General features: G+C 32.3%; 1 protein-coding gene across 2 annotated transcripts in view; it reads right to left on the bottom strand.

Moving 5' to 3' along the window:
- LOC129221957 (protein PHTF2-like) overlaps positions 1–18,710 on the bottom strand; it is a 41,462-nt gene extending 22,752 nt beyond the window's left edge. Inside the window, exons 1-9 of one of the 2 annotated variants that reach the window (XM_054856354.1) lie at positions 18,685–18,710; positions 18,128–18,248; positions 10,001–10,057; positions 7,923–7,992; positions 7,728–7,824; positions 6,296–6,404; positions 3,047–3,171; positions 2,261–2,496; positions 51–883 (exon numbers count right to left, since the gene is read on the bottom strand). In XM_054856354.1, coding sequence (XP_054712329.1) covers positions 51–883; positions 2,261–2,496; positions 3,047–3,171; positions 6,296–6,404; positions 7,728–7,824; positions 7,923–7,992; positions 10,001–10,057; positions 18,128–18,169 — 1,569 coding nt within the window. In that variant the 5' untranslated portion in view covers positions 18,170–18,248; positions 18,685–18,710. Of the gene's footprint in view, positions 1–50; positions 884–2,260; positions 2,497–3,046; positions 3,172–6,295; positions 6,405–7,727; positions 7,825–7,922; positions 7,993–10,000; positions 10,058–18,127; positions 18,249–18,606 lie in introns of both variants that reach the window. The other variant, XM_054856353.1, reaches the window with a different exon arrangement.
- Between the last annotated feature and the right edge of the window lie 230 nt (positions 18,711–18,940).

The raw sequence follows: 18,940 nt of genomic DNA, 5'->3' as shown, positions 1-18,940 counted from the left end.
TGTTTCAATTAATTTGCACAAGGGTGTATATTATTTTTAAAAATAATTACCTTTGATGGAGTGTTTGGTGAAGTTGTTTCAGCACCAGATTCACAGGAGCTTGAAAAATTTTTGATATTTATAGGCAATGTTATTGAAGGGGGCACACATCTCTGGTTCCACCTCACCTTATTATCTTTCAAAGCACTTTTTTTTGAGGTAGGTTCATCTTTGGTACATAAATTCAGGTCTGAAGAGAAAGTACTATTTTTTAGGCTATTTCTTTTGACTAAAATGCTATCTGCAGAATGACGATGACCTTGATGAATGTTATGAACTGTCTGAAAAATTTTAGCATTCTTATAAATGGGACCAACATCAGAGTATCTCCTCGACAAAATAGACTGCCCAGTTTTCACAGAATTATTTTTTGAGCAAAGTTTGAATGCATTACAATTGCTTTTCATTTCCATCACATACCTCTTCCATTGTTCGCTAGTGTACAATGGTTTCTTCGCCACAAAATAATCTTCATCAGAGCTGACATTACCCTTGTCTTTATTTTGAATTATTTCATGATTCGGAAGGGTTCCATTGCTATCCTTGCTGAGTTCACAGTTTGAGGCTTCTACTTCAGTTTTATCTGTAGGAATAAGTTTTCTATGGCACATGCATTTCATGGCACCAGACACCAACACTTTTTCAGGCTGAATAAGCTCATTGAAATCCTCTGAGTGAGAGGCTTGAGTTTTGCTTTGAGCTAAATGCATGATATGTGTTTCAGATGAAGTATTACTGACAGCTTGTTCTTCGGAAGATAAAACCAAGTTTGAATTCTCAGTATCAATTCTGTCACTTGTCATATCTTTTGAGCTGTCTTGAAATGTAAACCGAAGTTGTTGTCCTGTTAAAAATTAATAGCATTAAACCAAAAAAAAAAAAAAAACAACTTTAGACTGAAAACAAAAATGATTTTTCATAACACTGCATTTGATCTTTACTGGGGATTGTAAATTGACTAGGACCAGTCTAGCTGAGCTCAGAGCCTGTTGCTGGTCATCACTTTTGTATTTGTATATTATTTTTACTCTGCTCATGATAGTACTTTGAAAAACTTTTTCTGTACCATATGTACTTATGCATACGTCTAACACAAGATTTTTTAGATTTTCTATATTACTATATTACTACAGTAAACTCTTGATTATTTACAAAAGAGTGGTGTGGTAACCACATATAAGAAAAAATTTTTATCGATAACTCATAAAATAGGTAAAAAGCAATACTAGTGTATACAATAGCTTAAAAGCACAACACTCACACATATATTTAAACTGCAGTTAAGAAAAATAACTGTTTAGGTAAAAATGTATGTACATGTTAAAAAAAGAATTGCTCATTGCTGCAAACAGATTGCACACATGCATGAGCCTATGACATTCAAAAACATGTAAGGAAGAGGTGGGGAATTATTTCGAATAAAACTGGTCCGGTCACTTGTTTCCGTGTGTAAGGAGTGCAGAAGTAAAAATTAGTCTTCAACTAGTCAGGTTTTGGTGAACTTGGAAGGATTTATGTCTTTGGAAGAAAGAGAGAAAAGAAGATCATATGTCTAAACATAGGTTTTGCACTGAAATGGGTGCACTTTTCCACATTCATCAAAGTATCAGAGCTTTTTTTTTTTTTTTTTGGAAAGTGTGAGAGATCATGGATAATCAGGAGTTTACAGTACTACTATTTTATTTTACTATTACCAATATTTTGCTACTTACTTATTTGAACCTTCTGATTCAGATCATGATTCCAGTGCAAAGAAGCTTAATATGTATGATCTTGAAAAAAGGAAAGTTGGAGAGAATGTGATGCAATTATTTAAATATTTTAAAGCAGAAGATGTTGATGGATTAAAAATCTGCATGGATGGAGATATAGGGATCGCTGTTTTAATTTTTCAAATCCTAAGCTAATTTTGAAATTAGGAGACATTTTTAGGTGAATAGGGCTGTAGGCAGCTAGAAATGTTTACAGGAACAGATACTTGCAATGCAGTAAATAACTTTAAGAGGGTGCTTAATCTTCACTGCTAGTATATAAATTGACTAGTACCAGCCTTACTGTGCCCACAAACTTGTTGCCACTTTTGTGTTTGTATTTAGATAAACAAGTGTTATATCCTACTTTAAATGACAAGTATTAACAATTTGTCATGTGCAATATTTCAAAACACAATAAACAATGCAATTTTACTTCAAATTAGTTTGAATAATGATTTAAAATTTACCAGTTTTAAAGTATCTTTTACATCCACATGGTTCACATTCAATATCAGCAATATTTGTATTTCCTTCTATATTATTCTTTGGACTATGAATTTCATCGCAGCTTTCATTTGCAGTCTGACTAGGATTACTATTTTCCATGTTTTCCATTTTGTCATCAGAAGCTGAATCAGGTGACGATTTAGATTCTCGATCATAATCAGCTGAACTCTTTAAACGTTTGGATTTAATCCTTCTTCTGAAAATTAAAAATAAGCAAAAGAAAATGATATGACATACAAAATGTGTATCAACTATCCAAGAAAAAATTACATAAATGCTTCAGGCTTTTTGTATTTAAAGAGGGAAATGTTACTTCTAATAGAGGGAATAATATCTCATTTGGAGAGAGTACAAAACTTGCTCAGAGATTCAAGTTGAAATTTTAAAGCAAATCTTTACAATAACAACAATAAAAAATAACTTTATAATATGTAACCAAGAATACAGCTAAATTTTATTTGAAAAAAAAAAGAAGAAGGATTTGACGTAAAGATCAACACAAAATAAGCATCAATAAAATTTAGCTGTGTATAAAAGAAACATCCAGCAATTTTATTTCTGAGGGCTGTAGAATTCAAGAATTCATTTTGTCTTTAAAAATTAGTAAACTGGAACATTAAAATCTGAAGCACAAAAATATATGTTATAAGCAAATTTGCATTACATAAAACACAAATTTGCTTAATTTAAATAATGCATTATATAAAATATGAATCTAAGGAGGCTAAAGAAGAAAAAAAACATACCGCTTGGCTCTTGTGACTTGTTTTCGGCTCTTTTTGCTTGTGAAAGTCGCAACAATTTGTGAATGCAATATACCAAGAATGAACATCATCACCACTGGAGTTAAAATTTCACATACTGAAACTTCCTAAGCAAAAAGCAGAAAATTCAATGACATTTTGAACAATCAAATTATTAAGCTGTAAGTTATTGTCCTCAAGCTGGGACTGAACTACAAGCATATATCAACAGGAAATGATTGAAGAATATGTCATAACTGAGTATAGACAGTATGGCTGTGTTTGAGGAGATTGGTAAACTCAGGCTTACAAGGAACTAACCAGAAGCATCACTGGTAAGCCAATCGTATATGAAAACATTCTGCAGACGTTCATAGCACTACCACGGACATCATCAAATGTCATGAGAACAGCTGCCCAGGTTAGCCAGTTTCTCAACTCGAACAAGACCTATGTGTTGCAACCCGGCTGTCAGAATATACTTGTAATCAAAATATTGTTACCGTATTACCCTGCACAATTCGTGGGTCACCAGATTTTCAATAACACTTGCCTGGACATTTCCGGCGTGCCGGAAAAATCGAGGTTAAAAAAATATTACTATAAAAAAAATATGTTCAGCTTACAAATGAATATAAGTTCTGTACATATTATAAATAAACAATTTAATTTTGTAAAAATATTTACTAACAATGTCATTTGTTATTTTAACAAGAAAAATATTGTCTAATAACGAATAATTTTATAAAAATGAAATCAAAACTATGTAAGCAAACATTTAAGCAGTAAGTTACCGCCCTTAAACTGGTGCTAAAGCATTCACCGTAGCTATTCAAAAAATAAAAATTAAACTTACCTCTCTAAAAGGAACCTTCAATAATTTATTTGAAAAATTATGAATAAATCGCAATAACGATAATTGTTTCTGAATTGATTACATGATGTTGGGATTTATTTCTTTTTCTCCCTTGTAATAGTTTGCTTTCTGATTGGAACTGAATGGGAAAATTTACTTTTGTTTTGTTGCAAAATAAACCTCGAATTATCCTGCCAGCCGGAAAATTCGAAATTCCCGATATGCTGGTCAACCTCGCTTTTTTCCGGCATGCCAAATAATGCGGGTAATACGGTAATTGGAAGAATGTTCAAGTTTAAATGTTATTTCAATGACAATTTTTATAATGTCTACTATGATTTAACCACTTCAGCATTAAGAACATACTTGGCACGTGCCCAGTGGTAAATTTTAAGACTAAACAGCCACCTAAGGTGACAAATTTTATTTTTTACTTTTACTTTTCTACAACTATTTTCGGAGGAAAAAATAAATAAATTTCTATTTTACACTATGACATTTTTTTAACAGGACTTTAGTATGATTTTCAAAAACAAGGCTTCCTCTTTTAGGAGGAGTAAGAGGGGGGGGGGGGGTGCAGAAGACGTTTCGAATGTGCTATGAGGAGTACTGACCTAAACTCAGCCCTACAAGTGTCAAGGTATTGTTAGCTAACTTATATAAAATAAATTTAAATGGTTTCTGTTCAAAGTTAATTAGCACTCTGGTACAAAATTTCAACAGGTGGCACCACATGGTTTGAAACCAGAAAATTGATGTTTCAAAAGTTCAGTTGGCTCCGAGTTTTTTGCATATTATAATAACTTTATTTGCTTGAAAAAGTTGAAAATCAATAACATTGGTTTTTCTGAATAAAATATTTGCTTTTAGTATAAAACAGGAAAAGCTATTCAAGAATCCATCAAGCTACATCACATTTTAAGATCAAAAAACTTCATACAAATTAAAAGAAGTGGAGTGAAGGACATTCATAATCGGATTAATAAAGTTTTTTCCTGGTTATAAAATACAAATTACACATCCAGGGAACCCATTCCCATTATCACAATAATTTTATGAAGCTTAGACGACTGCATTAATATTCTGTTTTAATAAAGTTAAACAGCTGAATCATATATTACCTTCAAATCTTCTTAATTCAAAACTATTCTAAAACTAACTAATTTTAAAGCTCAGATCATACTCTAAATATAAAAGTCCTCTCATTAACTGAAAAGTCCACCTTAACAGAACATTGCATTTTGACAATTTTATAAAATTTGAAATGTGACAGCTGAATGAAAATTTCCACTAAAATGCTTACAAACACATCTCAAATGCAAAAAAATGTTCTGCAAAAATTGTTGCACCATTCTGCCCTCAAATGCTATACTGATACAGGTCAAAGAACCTTATAACTTCAAAATCAATTAATATACTTTTGAATTTCTAAAGAAGTTTTAAAAAAACATCAAAAATATATATAAGCCCTAGAAATAATTTAAAAAATGGAAATTAAAGGCTTGTTAAATACCAATTTCAGTACAACTACTGGTTGTTAAAGATAAATAAACACAAAGTATATTTAAAAAAAAGATAACCAAAATTATGCATTAATACAAAACATTTTTAAAACCAAATTGTGATGAATAAATTGGCTGATGATCTTCATTATACTGACAATTAGATTAACTGAAGTAAAGTTTTGCATAAAAGATATTAAGTGTTGTAGTAGGATTAATTTTTATCAAAGAAATTCCATTAAGTAACAAGTACCCTCATTACTGAATTGTTATTAAAAAGAAAAATGCTTTAAACTAATTTGTTGCATATAAAAATTAAATCTTCTCTTCCAACCCCAAATACTTTCTGTTTCTTCTTGCTTGTTTAACTTGTTAGCTGTTTTGATTCTCCAAATGTGAACTTCAGGGAAAATTTAATCCTTAGGAATTTTTGTAGGACAGCTATGCCTTAAACCGGCATTTTTTATGTTACAACCTCTAAGGTTATTTCCATGCTAGCACTAACCTAAGGACAGCTCTTATTTTCATGTTTGCTTTACTTCTGAATAAAAATGTTTCGCTGTGTACAATCAGGGGCGTGCACAGGGGGAGGGGGGAGAAGGGACACCTGTTGGACCGGGCCCCAGCTTTGAAGGGGGTCAGAGATTTTTAAAATCAGGGTGAAATATATGTAAGGACATAGGGGTAAACAATACGGAGGGGGGTCATTTTAAAAGTTATTTGTGACAGGCCTCAAAATGTCTGTGCACGCGCCTGTGTACAATCTATATTTGAAACTACAAGTTGTTAAAAATAGCACTTTTAAACACATATAATTACCAAATACACATGAAACATAAAATGTTTAGAATCAATATAAAAGCTAATTATCTATGCATTAAATTTCATACTCACTGAAAATTCTTTATCATCTGCAGAAAAGTAAAAATACATAGCAGCAATCTGTACAAAATATAAGAGCACCAGTGTACATGTGACTAGACTGTTTGTTTGTACTTGCCACCTAAAAAAAGCAATTGGATAAATATTCTTATGTTCTGGAAACACACAAAAAATTGAAATATAATGGATAAATGAAGTCGAGTCTGGTCTCATAATTGTAAAAGTTGGAGTTTAAAACATGTAAGTTTCACAGCTACGTTCATCAGGAATTTAAATTGGTCCATAAAAGAGAAGTATTTGTCTATGTTAAGCATTCTAGAAAAAAAACAACATTTGGTCTAGGTCAATTTTTTCTTCACTTCAAGTAGATGATTTAACATTCCCTTCAGCCTAATTGCTGCATTGTGACTAAACCTCAAGGTGATCTCTTTGCTAAGAACCAAATTTTAAAAATCTTAGCGTAAGACTTACATTTAATAACAATTTAATTGTGATTTTTTTTCCTTTACATTTCAAGCAGAAAACAAAGGAATAATTTTATAAAATATACAATGCAAGTGCTTTTACTTTAAATATGTAGAATGCACTTAAGTTTAATAAACACTTGATAACAATAGATAGGAAAATTGAGTTTCCAATTTGTTATTATTTTTCTTTTTTGCAGAAATTGTTATAATAATTTTGAGGATCAAAGGAATAATAGAAAAATCTTTTTTCTATTTTTTATGGAAATATCTGAGAATTTTCTGTTTGCCAAATCAGAGTTTCCAATGCCGAACTTACAATTTCATCGTATTTCGCTCCATAGCGATTGCTTGGTGCAGATCCAGCATTCTAAGTCATAAAACTGCTTTTAATCAAATCACTCACTTACATAGCTGCATGAAATATTATTCTGTGTTGATAGTTGCTTTTACAAGTCTCTAATTCGCTCTGGTTTTAACTTATCCTAATCAATTATACTCCCATAGGAAGATAAAGAGCAGTATATGCAGAAATGAGTTTGAGATACTTGAAGAAATGCAAGTTGTATTCTATATTAACAAAAGGGAAATGTTGGAAATGGACTTTTTTTTCATGCTGAACTTTTAACAGAAACTAAACAAGCAAGCTTTGCACAATAAAGCTAAAGTACAATAGATGACAAAAATGCAAAAAAAAAAAAAAAAAAAAAAAAAAATACAGATTAGTTTCCCATGGCAGTACACCAAAGTTTAAGAAAAAAAAAAACCCTCACAATATGTTTGTTTTCCCTTTGTTAGTTTAAAAAAAATATTTCTTAGGTGACCTTTTTTTATAGTTAATAAGCAATAAAAAGAAATTAAAAAGAAGAAGACTTTGAACAACAATTTTATCGTTTTTCTTCATGCAAGAATAGTAAGCTTCAAGAATATCAAATATTAATTCATAACTTAGAGCAACAAAAATGAAAAATTAAAATTACCATGAATAGTATAATGGTAAAAGCAAAACCCGTTTGAAACCTGATATTGTAGCTGCTATCCAACTATGCTGTGGTTTCGCCTTAGCAAAAGCAGAACCTATTTAAAACAAATTGACATAATGTTATTTGTAGTTATATATTGCCCAGGTACCATAATTAAAACTCAATTTTTCCAATATATTTTGCAAATAATACCTCGCACAAGATCCACATCTATCAGCTCAGTTTTTATGCGTGCAGTTTTTTTTGGGATGGCACAAACACCCTATAACATACAAATAAAAACAAAAATCTCACTTGACACTATAGTAAGCATCCCATTTATGTATCAACACTCATAAAAAAGGGATATTTGGAACATTTGCTGCCTCTAGAATTTCTGTTTCATGCTTCTAAACATAAAAAAATAAAAATTATAGCAGAGCGAAAATTAATAACCATAAAAAAGAAAAATTATTTAACTAAATTAATATTCATTAGTTGACAGCTTGGAAGATACTTTGAATGTGTAAATATATATGGGATCCTTCCACAAAAGCCAATTTAACACAATGTCACATTTAAAGTAGTTAATGATGGTTATTTTTAGAGCAGTAATAGAAAGAGAGTCTAAACCTGTTACTTTTACAATGTTGTATTAGGTCAAGAAATCATCAAACATAACCTTAAGACTAAACTTTACAAAATGATTTTATTGAAGTTTGTCTAAACTACAGCATGTGACCCACACAACACTTTTTGAATCTTATGAAACATTACCATAGTCAAAGCTCTTTCTGCAAGTTCTAACCCTATAATTTTACAATAATAAACTTTTTAAAACTTTATGAAGCAAAGACTAATTTTGAATATGCATTTGTCATTAATTTCTTTTCAAACAAAAACTAAAAAGAAAAATCAAACAAAACTTATGCGACCAATATGACAGGATTATATAACATCAAGAACACAGTTCAATAACATGCTTTTGATTGCTTAATTTAATTATACAATTACACTGAAACTATAGTCAAACCTATCTATCTTGAGTTGTTAAAATTTCCAAGCAATCGCAATTAAATTTTCATGTTTCTGCCTCGTTTTTCTTGGATAATTTATCTATAAAACCGCTATTTCTTGAATTTCAATTTTGAAGGATGACCTTGCACCCTTTTTACCTTTTAAACAGTGGTGTTCTTATAGGGTATACTCTATATACGTCATATACTCGCAAACATTTTTCAGATAAATAGCGTATACCCTCAATATTCTAAAATTTTCATATTATGACATATTATGTATATGATCGCATACACATATTGTGCGTAATGGATTACTGGGAGTATAGCCTCAGAAAAATTGATGGGAACATCACTGCTTTTAAAGGTCAAAAGTGGGCAGGTGATTAGCTCTCAAGTAAAAAATAATAATGCTTTGTGGTAGTTGGGGAGAGGAGGGCAGGGCAGAGTGTAATGCACAATAGGATAACTGGCTATGTGGCAACAATGGCCCAGTGCCGGATCAAGGGGTAAATCAGGGTCCTTGGGTCGGGAAGCAACTTCCACAGGGTGGCAAATTCATCCTATTTTTGTGCTTTTTCATTGACACTCGATATGAAAACTTGAAGGAAGATGGCTAAAAGCAGCAGTTTCAAATTTTTGTCCTGGATTGAAAAAAGTGAAGATCCAGCATTACAATGCCCCCTGGAGCCAAGGGGAATAAGAGATTAAACGTGTTACTCAGGTTGACAAACTGGACACATAGTGCTCTATTCTTCAATGGAGTTTTTTCTTCACGTGAAGTCGAAAAGTATGAGGATCATATAAGTAAAAGAAGATGGAGCACAGAATTAGGAAGTATTGAATGGAATTGCTGGTTATTCACATTCCTGAGAATTATTGTGTCTGTTAACAAAGGAAAACTAATTCTTGAATCTGACCAGTTTCTGTCACTTTTCACCTGTCACTCTTTCATATTTTTACTTGATAGAATCATTCCAGAGTATTTTCGGTGAAATATGGCTTCACCAAAGAGAAAACACATTCATTCAATAGAGGAGAAGCGAAAAATTCTGGATCATAGGTATCCTTTGATGAAAAAAGTCCACATTGATAAAAAATTTAATATAAGCACTGTTCTGATAATCAAGAGCAAAGATGTCATTGGAGATGGACAACAAAATCAATTTTATTAAATAAATTCAACAAAATATATTTTATTTGAAAAGTAAGAAATTTCACTTTTACCGATTAGTGTGACTTTGTGGTGAGAATAAAAGAAAATCATGATATTACCCTTAAAATACGTTGGTCAACTGATTTTTCCCATAGTTGCTTATCGTAAGCTCCAATCTAGAAAAGAAAAAAAAAATCATGCAATACAAAATTTTCATTTCATCAAAAACTAATGGATCTAATAAGCAAACTCAAATAAATTAACCTTGATTTAATTTTTTTCTGCTTTCAAGTTCAAGGTCTTTCAATTGTTTAACTTTTCCCCAAACAGCAAAGGTTTCTCCCAAACCAGGTTTGGGCACTTGGACATTTTCTGCACCATTATTTACTAGCAGAAAATTTGAATTTTCAGGTACACATAGAAGGGATCAGTATAATAAATCTTCAAGTGAGAATTTACGCATTATGCAATAATAAGAATTAACAAAATATTTCTTAATGTAAAAAAGTAAGGTAAATTGAATATTTCTCTTCCTCCTTCAATTTTTCTACACCAAAGCTTGTAGTTCCTCCAAGCAAGAAATCAGTCGTCTTTTGAATATTTTAATTAAGATGAACAATTTTCAAAATATGAACCTCCTACTTTATGACAATTAGTTTAACAAATTTAAAACAGTTCAAAACCACTAATAATAGTAGTCTTACTTACAATGCTATTGCACTAACTAATTACATTGGTTCATCAAACATGCATGGATTTAAATATGCATGGATTTAAAAATGCATAAAAAAGGGAGAAAAACACAAGCAAACAGGATATCAGAAGACAGTAACAGGAAAACAGAAATCTCATGTAAAAAAAATCCAGTTGTCAAGAAACCTTTTTTATTTTTCAAGGATAGAATTTTACATCTTTATTATACAATAGAGATTCACTGAATACCAAATATTGGTTTAAAATGTCAACTTTAACATTTGCATTTTATTTTATGCAAATTTAAAGTAAAAAATGTTAGTCTATTTTTTGCCTTTTGTGAAGTGTAAATCCATTTCCAATCCACATTTAGTAATATAATTATTAATTTAAGATTTAAAAAAGATAAATAAATAAATCATTCCATAAGCAAATTAACATAGTAAATGGCTAATTTGAATTTATCTGTAATTCTTGCATGATTTGATAACTAATTTCTTATCAGAAGAAATCAGTGATATCAGTTGATCACTAATTTCTATGATTATTAGTTATCAAATTAGATTCTATAATTCTCAGTTATCAAATCATATCCAGGATCCTGATAACTGATAATCATAGTAACATGATAATCATGGGAACATTTAAAACCCTAGTGTTTTCTTCATTCTAATAACCTTATTAAATACTAGCAGTACCCACACAGCGATGGCCATGCTAAAAATTTAATGGAAGTCCGTTGAATAAAAAAAATTGACACACCCTCCTCCTGATGTGAAATGATAATTTTTCTTTCAAGAAAAAAAAAACTATTAAAGTTTCTTTGGAATTTAAAACTTTTTGTCGAATCATTAAATTAGATTCACAGTTGCTTTAAAATTCTATTTAGCGAGTGAAGCGGTTTTTACTGTAATTTAAAATATTTCGCCAAATAAACAAAAAAAAACCATCAAATAATATCTTTCAAATGTAATAATAGTTCCGCAACTCTATTGTTTATCGCCAAACTCGCCCAGCAACCACTCTATCATAATCCATCCGTCTAATGAAAAAAAAAAACATTCAGTGGAACATTCAAAAATCCTCAGAAAAAAAGAGAAAATGTTGTACATTTCACTCGGACAAAAACAAATCAAAAGTTTTTCTTTCAAAACAAATTGCCAAAACAATGAATTACATTTACGGTTGCTTTAAAACAATAATCCTAGACTGAACTGCTCAGCGCCTAACGCAAAAAGCGACCATGCTACCGGAATCCAACCCTTTTGCGAGTGAAACGGATGCATTTTCTTTGGCAATAATAAATGTTTTGTCAAACAAACAAAAACGCATAAAGTCACATTAACAGTAGCTTTCAAATCTTTACATATTAAGAGCTGCGTTGCCCAGCTTTGCCCGGTCTACCTTGAGAATAAAAATTGTGTCAAGTGACATACATTCAACAATCAGGTTTAAATAAAAGAAAATTAATTTTATTTCTGAAATTTTGAATTCAAATTATGTTTTTCGCAATAACGAACTGCGACAAGATCCTACTCATTGGAGTTATTGTTTCTAGAAACGGCTCCTGTCCCCCCCAAGCTTGCCTCTCCTCCTGGGCGGTTACTATGTGTTCATAGTTGTGTGTGTAAGTGTGTAGGCTTGTGTGCGTGCATAGACCTATGTGTATGCACGTAGGTGTGTGTGAGTGTATGTGTGTAAAATCATGTGTGTGTATGTGTGTGAGTGTGCGTGTGTGTAGGACATGGACGCCTCTGACCAAGAGAAGCGGATAGCTCAGGACCGCAGCAGCCGCGCCGCCTGCAGAGGACGGTAGTGCTGCAGACGCACTGGTCCAAGCTGAAAAAGGAACCAGACGCCAAAGACGGTCAAGTGAGGACAATAAACAATCGTGATTGCTCGAAATAAAAAAAGAAAAATTAATTTGAATTTTGACATCTTGAATTCAAATAATGTTTTACTCAATCACGAGTGTGTGCATGCAGGCGTGTGTGTTTGTGTGTGGGGGGGTTATGTGTATGTGTGTGTAGGCATGTGTGTTTGCGTCTGTGTGCTGGCATAAGTGTGTGGGTAGCTGTTTGTATGAATGTGTGTGTGTAGGCATACGTGTTTGTGTCTATGTGTAGGTGTCTGTATGTATTTGTGTATGTAGGTGTATGCATGTGTGTGTGTAATTGTGCATGTATGCGCGTGTGTGTAGGACATGGATGCAACATGGAGACGGCTTTCGCTATAGGAGCAGCATCGTGAGGACCCGGTCGAGGGTGATGGTCCGGGGGGTGGCGGTGGGAAAATAAAATGATAGGACATCAAAACAGTCAAATGAGAACAATAAGCAATCGTGATTGCTCAAAAAAACACCATGCAAAATCACCCTCACCAAACAATGACGACAAATATTAAATAACTTTTAAGAAATTAAAATGAGAAAGATGGATTTTAAAAGCATAACCATGAAAACACGGAATAAAATAAGTTTAAGAAATTAAACGCAAAATAAGGAAAGAAACAATGGATTCAAAAAGCATAACCGTGGAAACACGAAAATAAAATAGTTGACAACCTGAATCAAAATGACATTTTTGAATTTGATTTAAAAACGCTTGTTACTTTTTCCTTTGAAGATAGAAGCTAAGTTTTCGGACCACATGTCGAGAGAGATTTAGAGTAAAAAATGTGGCTTTTTCCAATGGTGTCAAAAAGAAAACTTTGGGACAATTCCTTCACTTTTATTGAAAGAATTAATGAAGAAAGTAGTGCCTAAATTTCAGCTAAGCCTAAAAAAGTGAGAGCAAAAAACACAAATTACTCTCGCCGTAATTAAGTTAGAGCATTGAAACAAATTCTTTAGAACACGGAAAATTCTACCCTTTTCAACTATATATAATATTAATAATTTTTCACTCCCATATTCGGGAATTTATGTGAAATTTCGGCCTAAATTGGAATTAAAGAAAAAACTATTTATCGGATTTTTTGGAATTATAGCCTATGTCACTCAGTAAGAAAGCACCTTTCATATAGTGAAAGAATTTTTCAAATAGGTGCAGTGATTCCAGAGATTACCTCGAACATAAAAACACACAAAAATCCACCTTCTCTCTTTATAATATTAATATAGATTCGAAATGAAGCAATGAGAAAGGAACGTTAAAAAGTGAGTAATTTAACTTCAAGAAAGGGTCTAATGGGGGAGCGGGAAATTATAGACCTGTGAGTCTAACTTTGGTGGTTTGCAAAATTTTTGAAACATTGATAAAAATTAAGATAGTAAATTTTTTAGAGACTAATAATCTACTGACTATTTTTCAATACAGTTTCAGGAAAGATAAATCTTGTGCAACTAATTTATTACATTTCTATGACAAAGTTACCATGGCTTTAGACAATTACCATGGCTTTAGACAATAAGAAGCTTGTAGATGTTGTTTACATTGATTTTCAAAAAGCTTTTGATAAGGTACCGTATATTGCTCTACTTAGCAAATTAGTTGATATAGGAATAGGAGGGAAAATTCATTTGAGTAAAAAACTGGTTGACCAGAAGGAAACAAAGGGTAGTTGTGAGCGGAAATTATTCTAAATGTGGAGTGAGGTTATAAGCGGGGTTCTTCAAGGATCAATGTTAGGGCCTGTTTTGTTCATTGTTTTATGAACGATATTCATAAAAATATTTCTGGGAACATGAATTGTTTTGCTGATGACACCAAAGTTATGAGGATTGTAGAAAATGCAGAACAAGCAAATCAGCTGCAAGAGGATCTAGATCATATTATGGAGTGGGCTGATAAATGGGGTATGACTATTAATCTTGGGAAATGTCAAGTGCTACATTTAGGGCGTGGAAATAAGTGTACAAGATATTATTTGCAAGGTCCAGTCATTAGTCAGGCAGAAAAAGTTACTGATCTGGGTGTCTTAATAAGTCAGGATTTAAAGTTTAGCCAACAGTGCAGCATAGCTAGTAACAAAGCCAATAAGATGCTTGGGTTTATCAATAGATTTATTTCAAACAAATCTAAAGAAGTTCTTCTGCCCTTATATAGAAGTTTGGTAAGACCTCATTTGGAGTTCAGTTTTGGTCTCCTTACCTTAAGAAAGATATCAATGCATTGGAAAAGGTTCAAAGGCGGGCTACGAGGTTAATAAATGGACTTTCACATTTAGACTATGATTCCAGGCTTAGAAGGCTAAAAATGTACAGTCTTGAGCAAAGAAGAGACCGAGGGGACATGATTAAGTTGTTTAAATTTATTGAAATGAAAGACGTTACGGGGCTCAAGTTAAGCACTGAAAACAGGACAAGGGGTCATTGTTTTAAGCTATTTAAATCTCAGGCTAATGTGGATATTAGGAAAAATTATTTTAACAGGGTAGTGGAACCTTGGAACAGCTTACCGGAAGAGGTAGTAATGAGCAAGGAAGTAGATAGTTTTAAGAGGGCCAATGATCTTCACTTGGGATTGTAAATTGACTAGGACCAGCCTAGCTGGGCCCAAAGCCTGTTGCTGATCGTCACTTTTGTATTTTACTTGTATTATATTAATTGAACATGTTCTTATTTCATAAAAATTGAAATGGAGCTCTCAGGATTCAAAATTAAGAGTGATCCACTGGTCTATACCACAAAAACATCTATTGGACAAGCAGAATTTTAGTGGTCCATGAGACTAGTCAAGTCTTACTCCTTTTTTTTTCTTTAAAAAAATATAAGCACAGTAATTTTTTGGATCTGCAGAAAGTTTGTACCTTTATTTACAATATTTAGGATTTCTATGCCAGAAAAGGTAATTTAAGAACTTTCTACAGCATGATAATCAGTTTTCAGGGGCCACGTAGGTGCTGCTATATAGCAATAGAAACACTTTTCAAAGAAAGCCTACCTAGGATCTGAATTTCAAATATGTTTTACACAAAATTTTGAAACGCCCACTCGTATCCCTTTGCTTCTCACTGCTTCAAATGATGCAGTGGCATTCCTAGCATTAGTGACAGCATGGAGGGTGGGGGGATAATTTGTGGTGTTACACCCCCCTCCCCTCCAAGTGCAATAATAATATTTGCAATAATAAAATATATAAATAAACAAAAGGTTTTAATGTTCTTTGTAAACATAAAATTGATAAAAAATTATAGAAAAAACTACATTTGTGACAATAAAATTTTGAGTGGGCTAGTGTACAAAAGAGAAATAAAAACCATGAATGCTCTATATGTAACTTGCCCTTGACGCATATGTGCAAAGCGGAATCGGGGTCAAAACAATAAGGGGGTGTATGAAATTGATGGCCCCTTAATTATTTCAAAAACGTATCTCAAACACCACAAAAGAAAATGTATTTCAGTTTTTGGTTTAAAAGAAAAAGTCTGTACTAGGTCTAAATATTGATAATATAAACCTAATCCTGAGTTTTATATTCACTCCATGATGGGTGTGGGTTAGGATTCCACGGTTGTAATTATCCCTAAAGTTGATTCTCATCTGGTGTAAGTACATGTGCACACTTTTATTTCATCACTCAGTGAAGAGTTTTATTTGGTAAATTATGGCTATCCCTTTGCCACAAACTTAATTTCACACTATTCCTTGCACAAAGGAGCACAAGATATCATTAAAAAATTTTGAAAAAAAAAAAAAAAAGAACCGACTTCAAAATTGCTCTAAAAAGTGAAAAATAATTTTATTCTTTAAACACCATTGATAATACTTTTAAACATAATTTTTGAAGTTGGCGCAAAAACAAAAAGTAAAATCTAGTGTAACCATGCTCCCTTCATATTTTTTTCAGAAAATCATCCAAAGTTAGGAACTTTGGATGATGTTAGGAAACTTAACTTTGTTCCTCTCTGGAATTCATTTATATCCTTGCTCATATATGGTGTCATCAATGCATAATGTATGTGGTAGTGAAGAAACTAGGCCAGGTTAAATTTATAGTTGTAGTTGAGTTATGGCTGTGAATGGTCTTATCTATCGTTTTTGCGCCAACTTCAAAAATTATGTTTAAAAGTATTATTGATGGTGTTTTAAGAATAAAATTATTTTTTGCTTTTTAGAGCAATTTTGAAGTCGGTTCTATTTTTTTTTTTTTTTTCAAATTTTCTTTATTTCATTCTTTTTAGTGTAAATGTAGGTACTTCAGTAAAAGTAAGAAATTACCATCACGAAACTTCACCACATTTTTTTTATCAAAATGCTCCATACTAAAAAAAGGAAGAAAACTATAAGCATGCCTTAAACTTTAAGCGATTGGTACTAAAAAATTTAACTCTGTTCCTCTCTGGAATTCATAATTTGTGTTAATTTAATTATAACCATTTAAATATTCCGTTTTCCCTAACTAATTTGCATTTCACAGCATACAAGTTGTTTCCTGTATAGTTGAGGTAAACCTAACCTGGTAGTATTGTGAATGCTAAGCAGATCCTGATTACTGCATCCCCTCACTTCCAGGTTAGGTTTACCCCCACTATGGAGCAATGACACTGAAGAAACTTGATGCTTGTTTCAAAGAAGCCTTTATTCAAAATTATCATTACATTTACTATTAATGTTACTGTTGTATGGCAACAAACTTTATAACAATGGGTTTCATATTTAATCATTTATTATGGAAATTGCATGAAATTTACTGTTTTTTGCTTATAACTTTTTGACTAAGGAACAAATATGGTCAAACAAAGTAATGGGACCTAAGTTAAGCCATCCTCTATCCATTAAAAAATGAATTATCAGAATCGGTTCACTAGGTGAGATGCTGTGAGTGGACAAACAAAAAAAAATCATCCATACAGTATGAACTGATAACCGTGTCCTTTTTAAAGTCGGTTAAAAGTAGATATAATAACCATATGCATCGAACACAGCCAGAATTCACTTTTGGAGCTGGGGTGGGGGGTGGGGAGGGAGCATTACAGTCTTTACATATGAAAAATAAATATATTAGAATTATAAGCAATATGAGTTAAAATCAAGGGTCCTAAGGGTAATTTGTGCAGATTAGAAATTAAGTCATAAGTTAGTAACAAAACTAGAAAAAAATAAATAAATGAAAATTTATTTGAATTCTGGAATTTTGAATTCAAATTATGTTTTTTGCAATCATGACAGGACTCTAATCATTGGAGTTATTGTTTCTAGAAACAGCTCCTGTCCCCCCAAGCCTTCCCCTCTTTCTGGGCGGTTACGTGTGTATAGTTGTGTGTGCAGGCGCACGTTCGTGCATGTGTAGGCTCGTGTGTGTGCATAGACCTGTGTGTATGCACTTAGGCGTGTGTGTGTGTGTGTGTGTAACAACTCATGTGTGTGAGTGTATAATATGTGTAACGGAGCGTGTGTGTGTGAGTGTATATGCGTGAGCGTGGGTGTGTAGGACATGGACGTTACCGACCAGGAGAAGCAGCGGAATTTGGGGGACAGTGCTCAGAGGAGCCGGTGGGCAATGGTGCTGCATCCCTGGTCTTAGCTGAAAAAGGAACCACAACGCCAAGGACAGTCAAATGAGAACTATAAGCAATTGTAATTGCGAAAAAAAAAAAAAAATATGTCTCACTTTTTTATGATACCAATCAAGAGCTGAAACCAATGAAGACATCTCACAAAAAATTCAGAAGTAAAACAAATTTTCCAGTGTGCATTTCATCTCATTCTCTAGTAATTTTTCCATATTGAACCTATAAATAAAGTGTTTAAGCTTCCTTATATATTTATCACTAAATTTGCATTGATAACATGTACAAATTATTTTCAAATCAAACGCAAGTCAATTTACTTTTTTCAAATAGGAACCGAGAAAAATTACTTATTCTCTAAATAAACTTATAAGCAAAAAATATTTTTAAATACAGAGAAAGTATCAACTTCAATTATTCAGCTTTAAGATAGCATGTGCAGAAAAAAGTAAGAAAAAATGAGACGTTTTATTACAAAATTTCTCTGAGGAAAATCTGTGTTTCAAAGCTACGTAAAAATAATCGAAATAGAAAAATTTTAGGAATGTATACAAGAACTGCCTTATTTCCAAATATTTACTAAGTGACATGTCTTGCATATCCTGGCTTTCTTTTCATTCTATTGAAATTGATAACTTCCGAAAGTCAAATTCAATACCCTTTTAAATGTCTGCTATTCACAACAAAAACAAACTAGAAACTCCAGTCTCAATGTGTCGGCTGTTCAAATCCTATAAATTGCAGTAAGCGCAAAGTTTTCTTAAAATGCCGTTAGGTGGCGCTAGAACTAGTACCAGCTGCGGGCTGTTACTATTAAGAATCTCTACAGGGACTCTAGTTACTATATGACCGCTGTTTATTTCGATGAGAAATGCACTCCCCCTTTTTTTCCCCATTTTTTAGTTTAAGAAAGC

The sequence above is a fragment of the Uloborus diversus genome, chromosome 5 (assembly GCF_026930045.1).
Source record: "Uloborus diversus isolate 005 chromosome 5, Udiv.v.3.1, whole genome shotgun sequence".
Classification (NCBI taxonomy): domain Eukaryota; kingdom Metazoa; phylum Arthropoda; class Arachnida; order Araneae; family Uloboridae; genus Uloborus; species Uloborus diversus.
The sequence above is the reverse complement of the archived record's forward strand: the minus strand, read 5'-3'. Positions and strand labels throughout refer to the sequence as shown.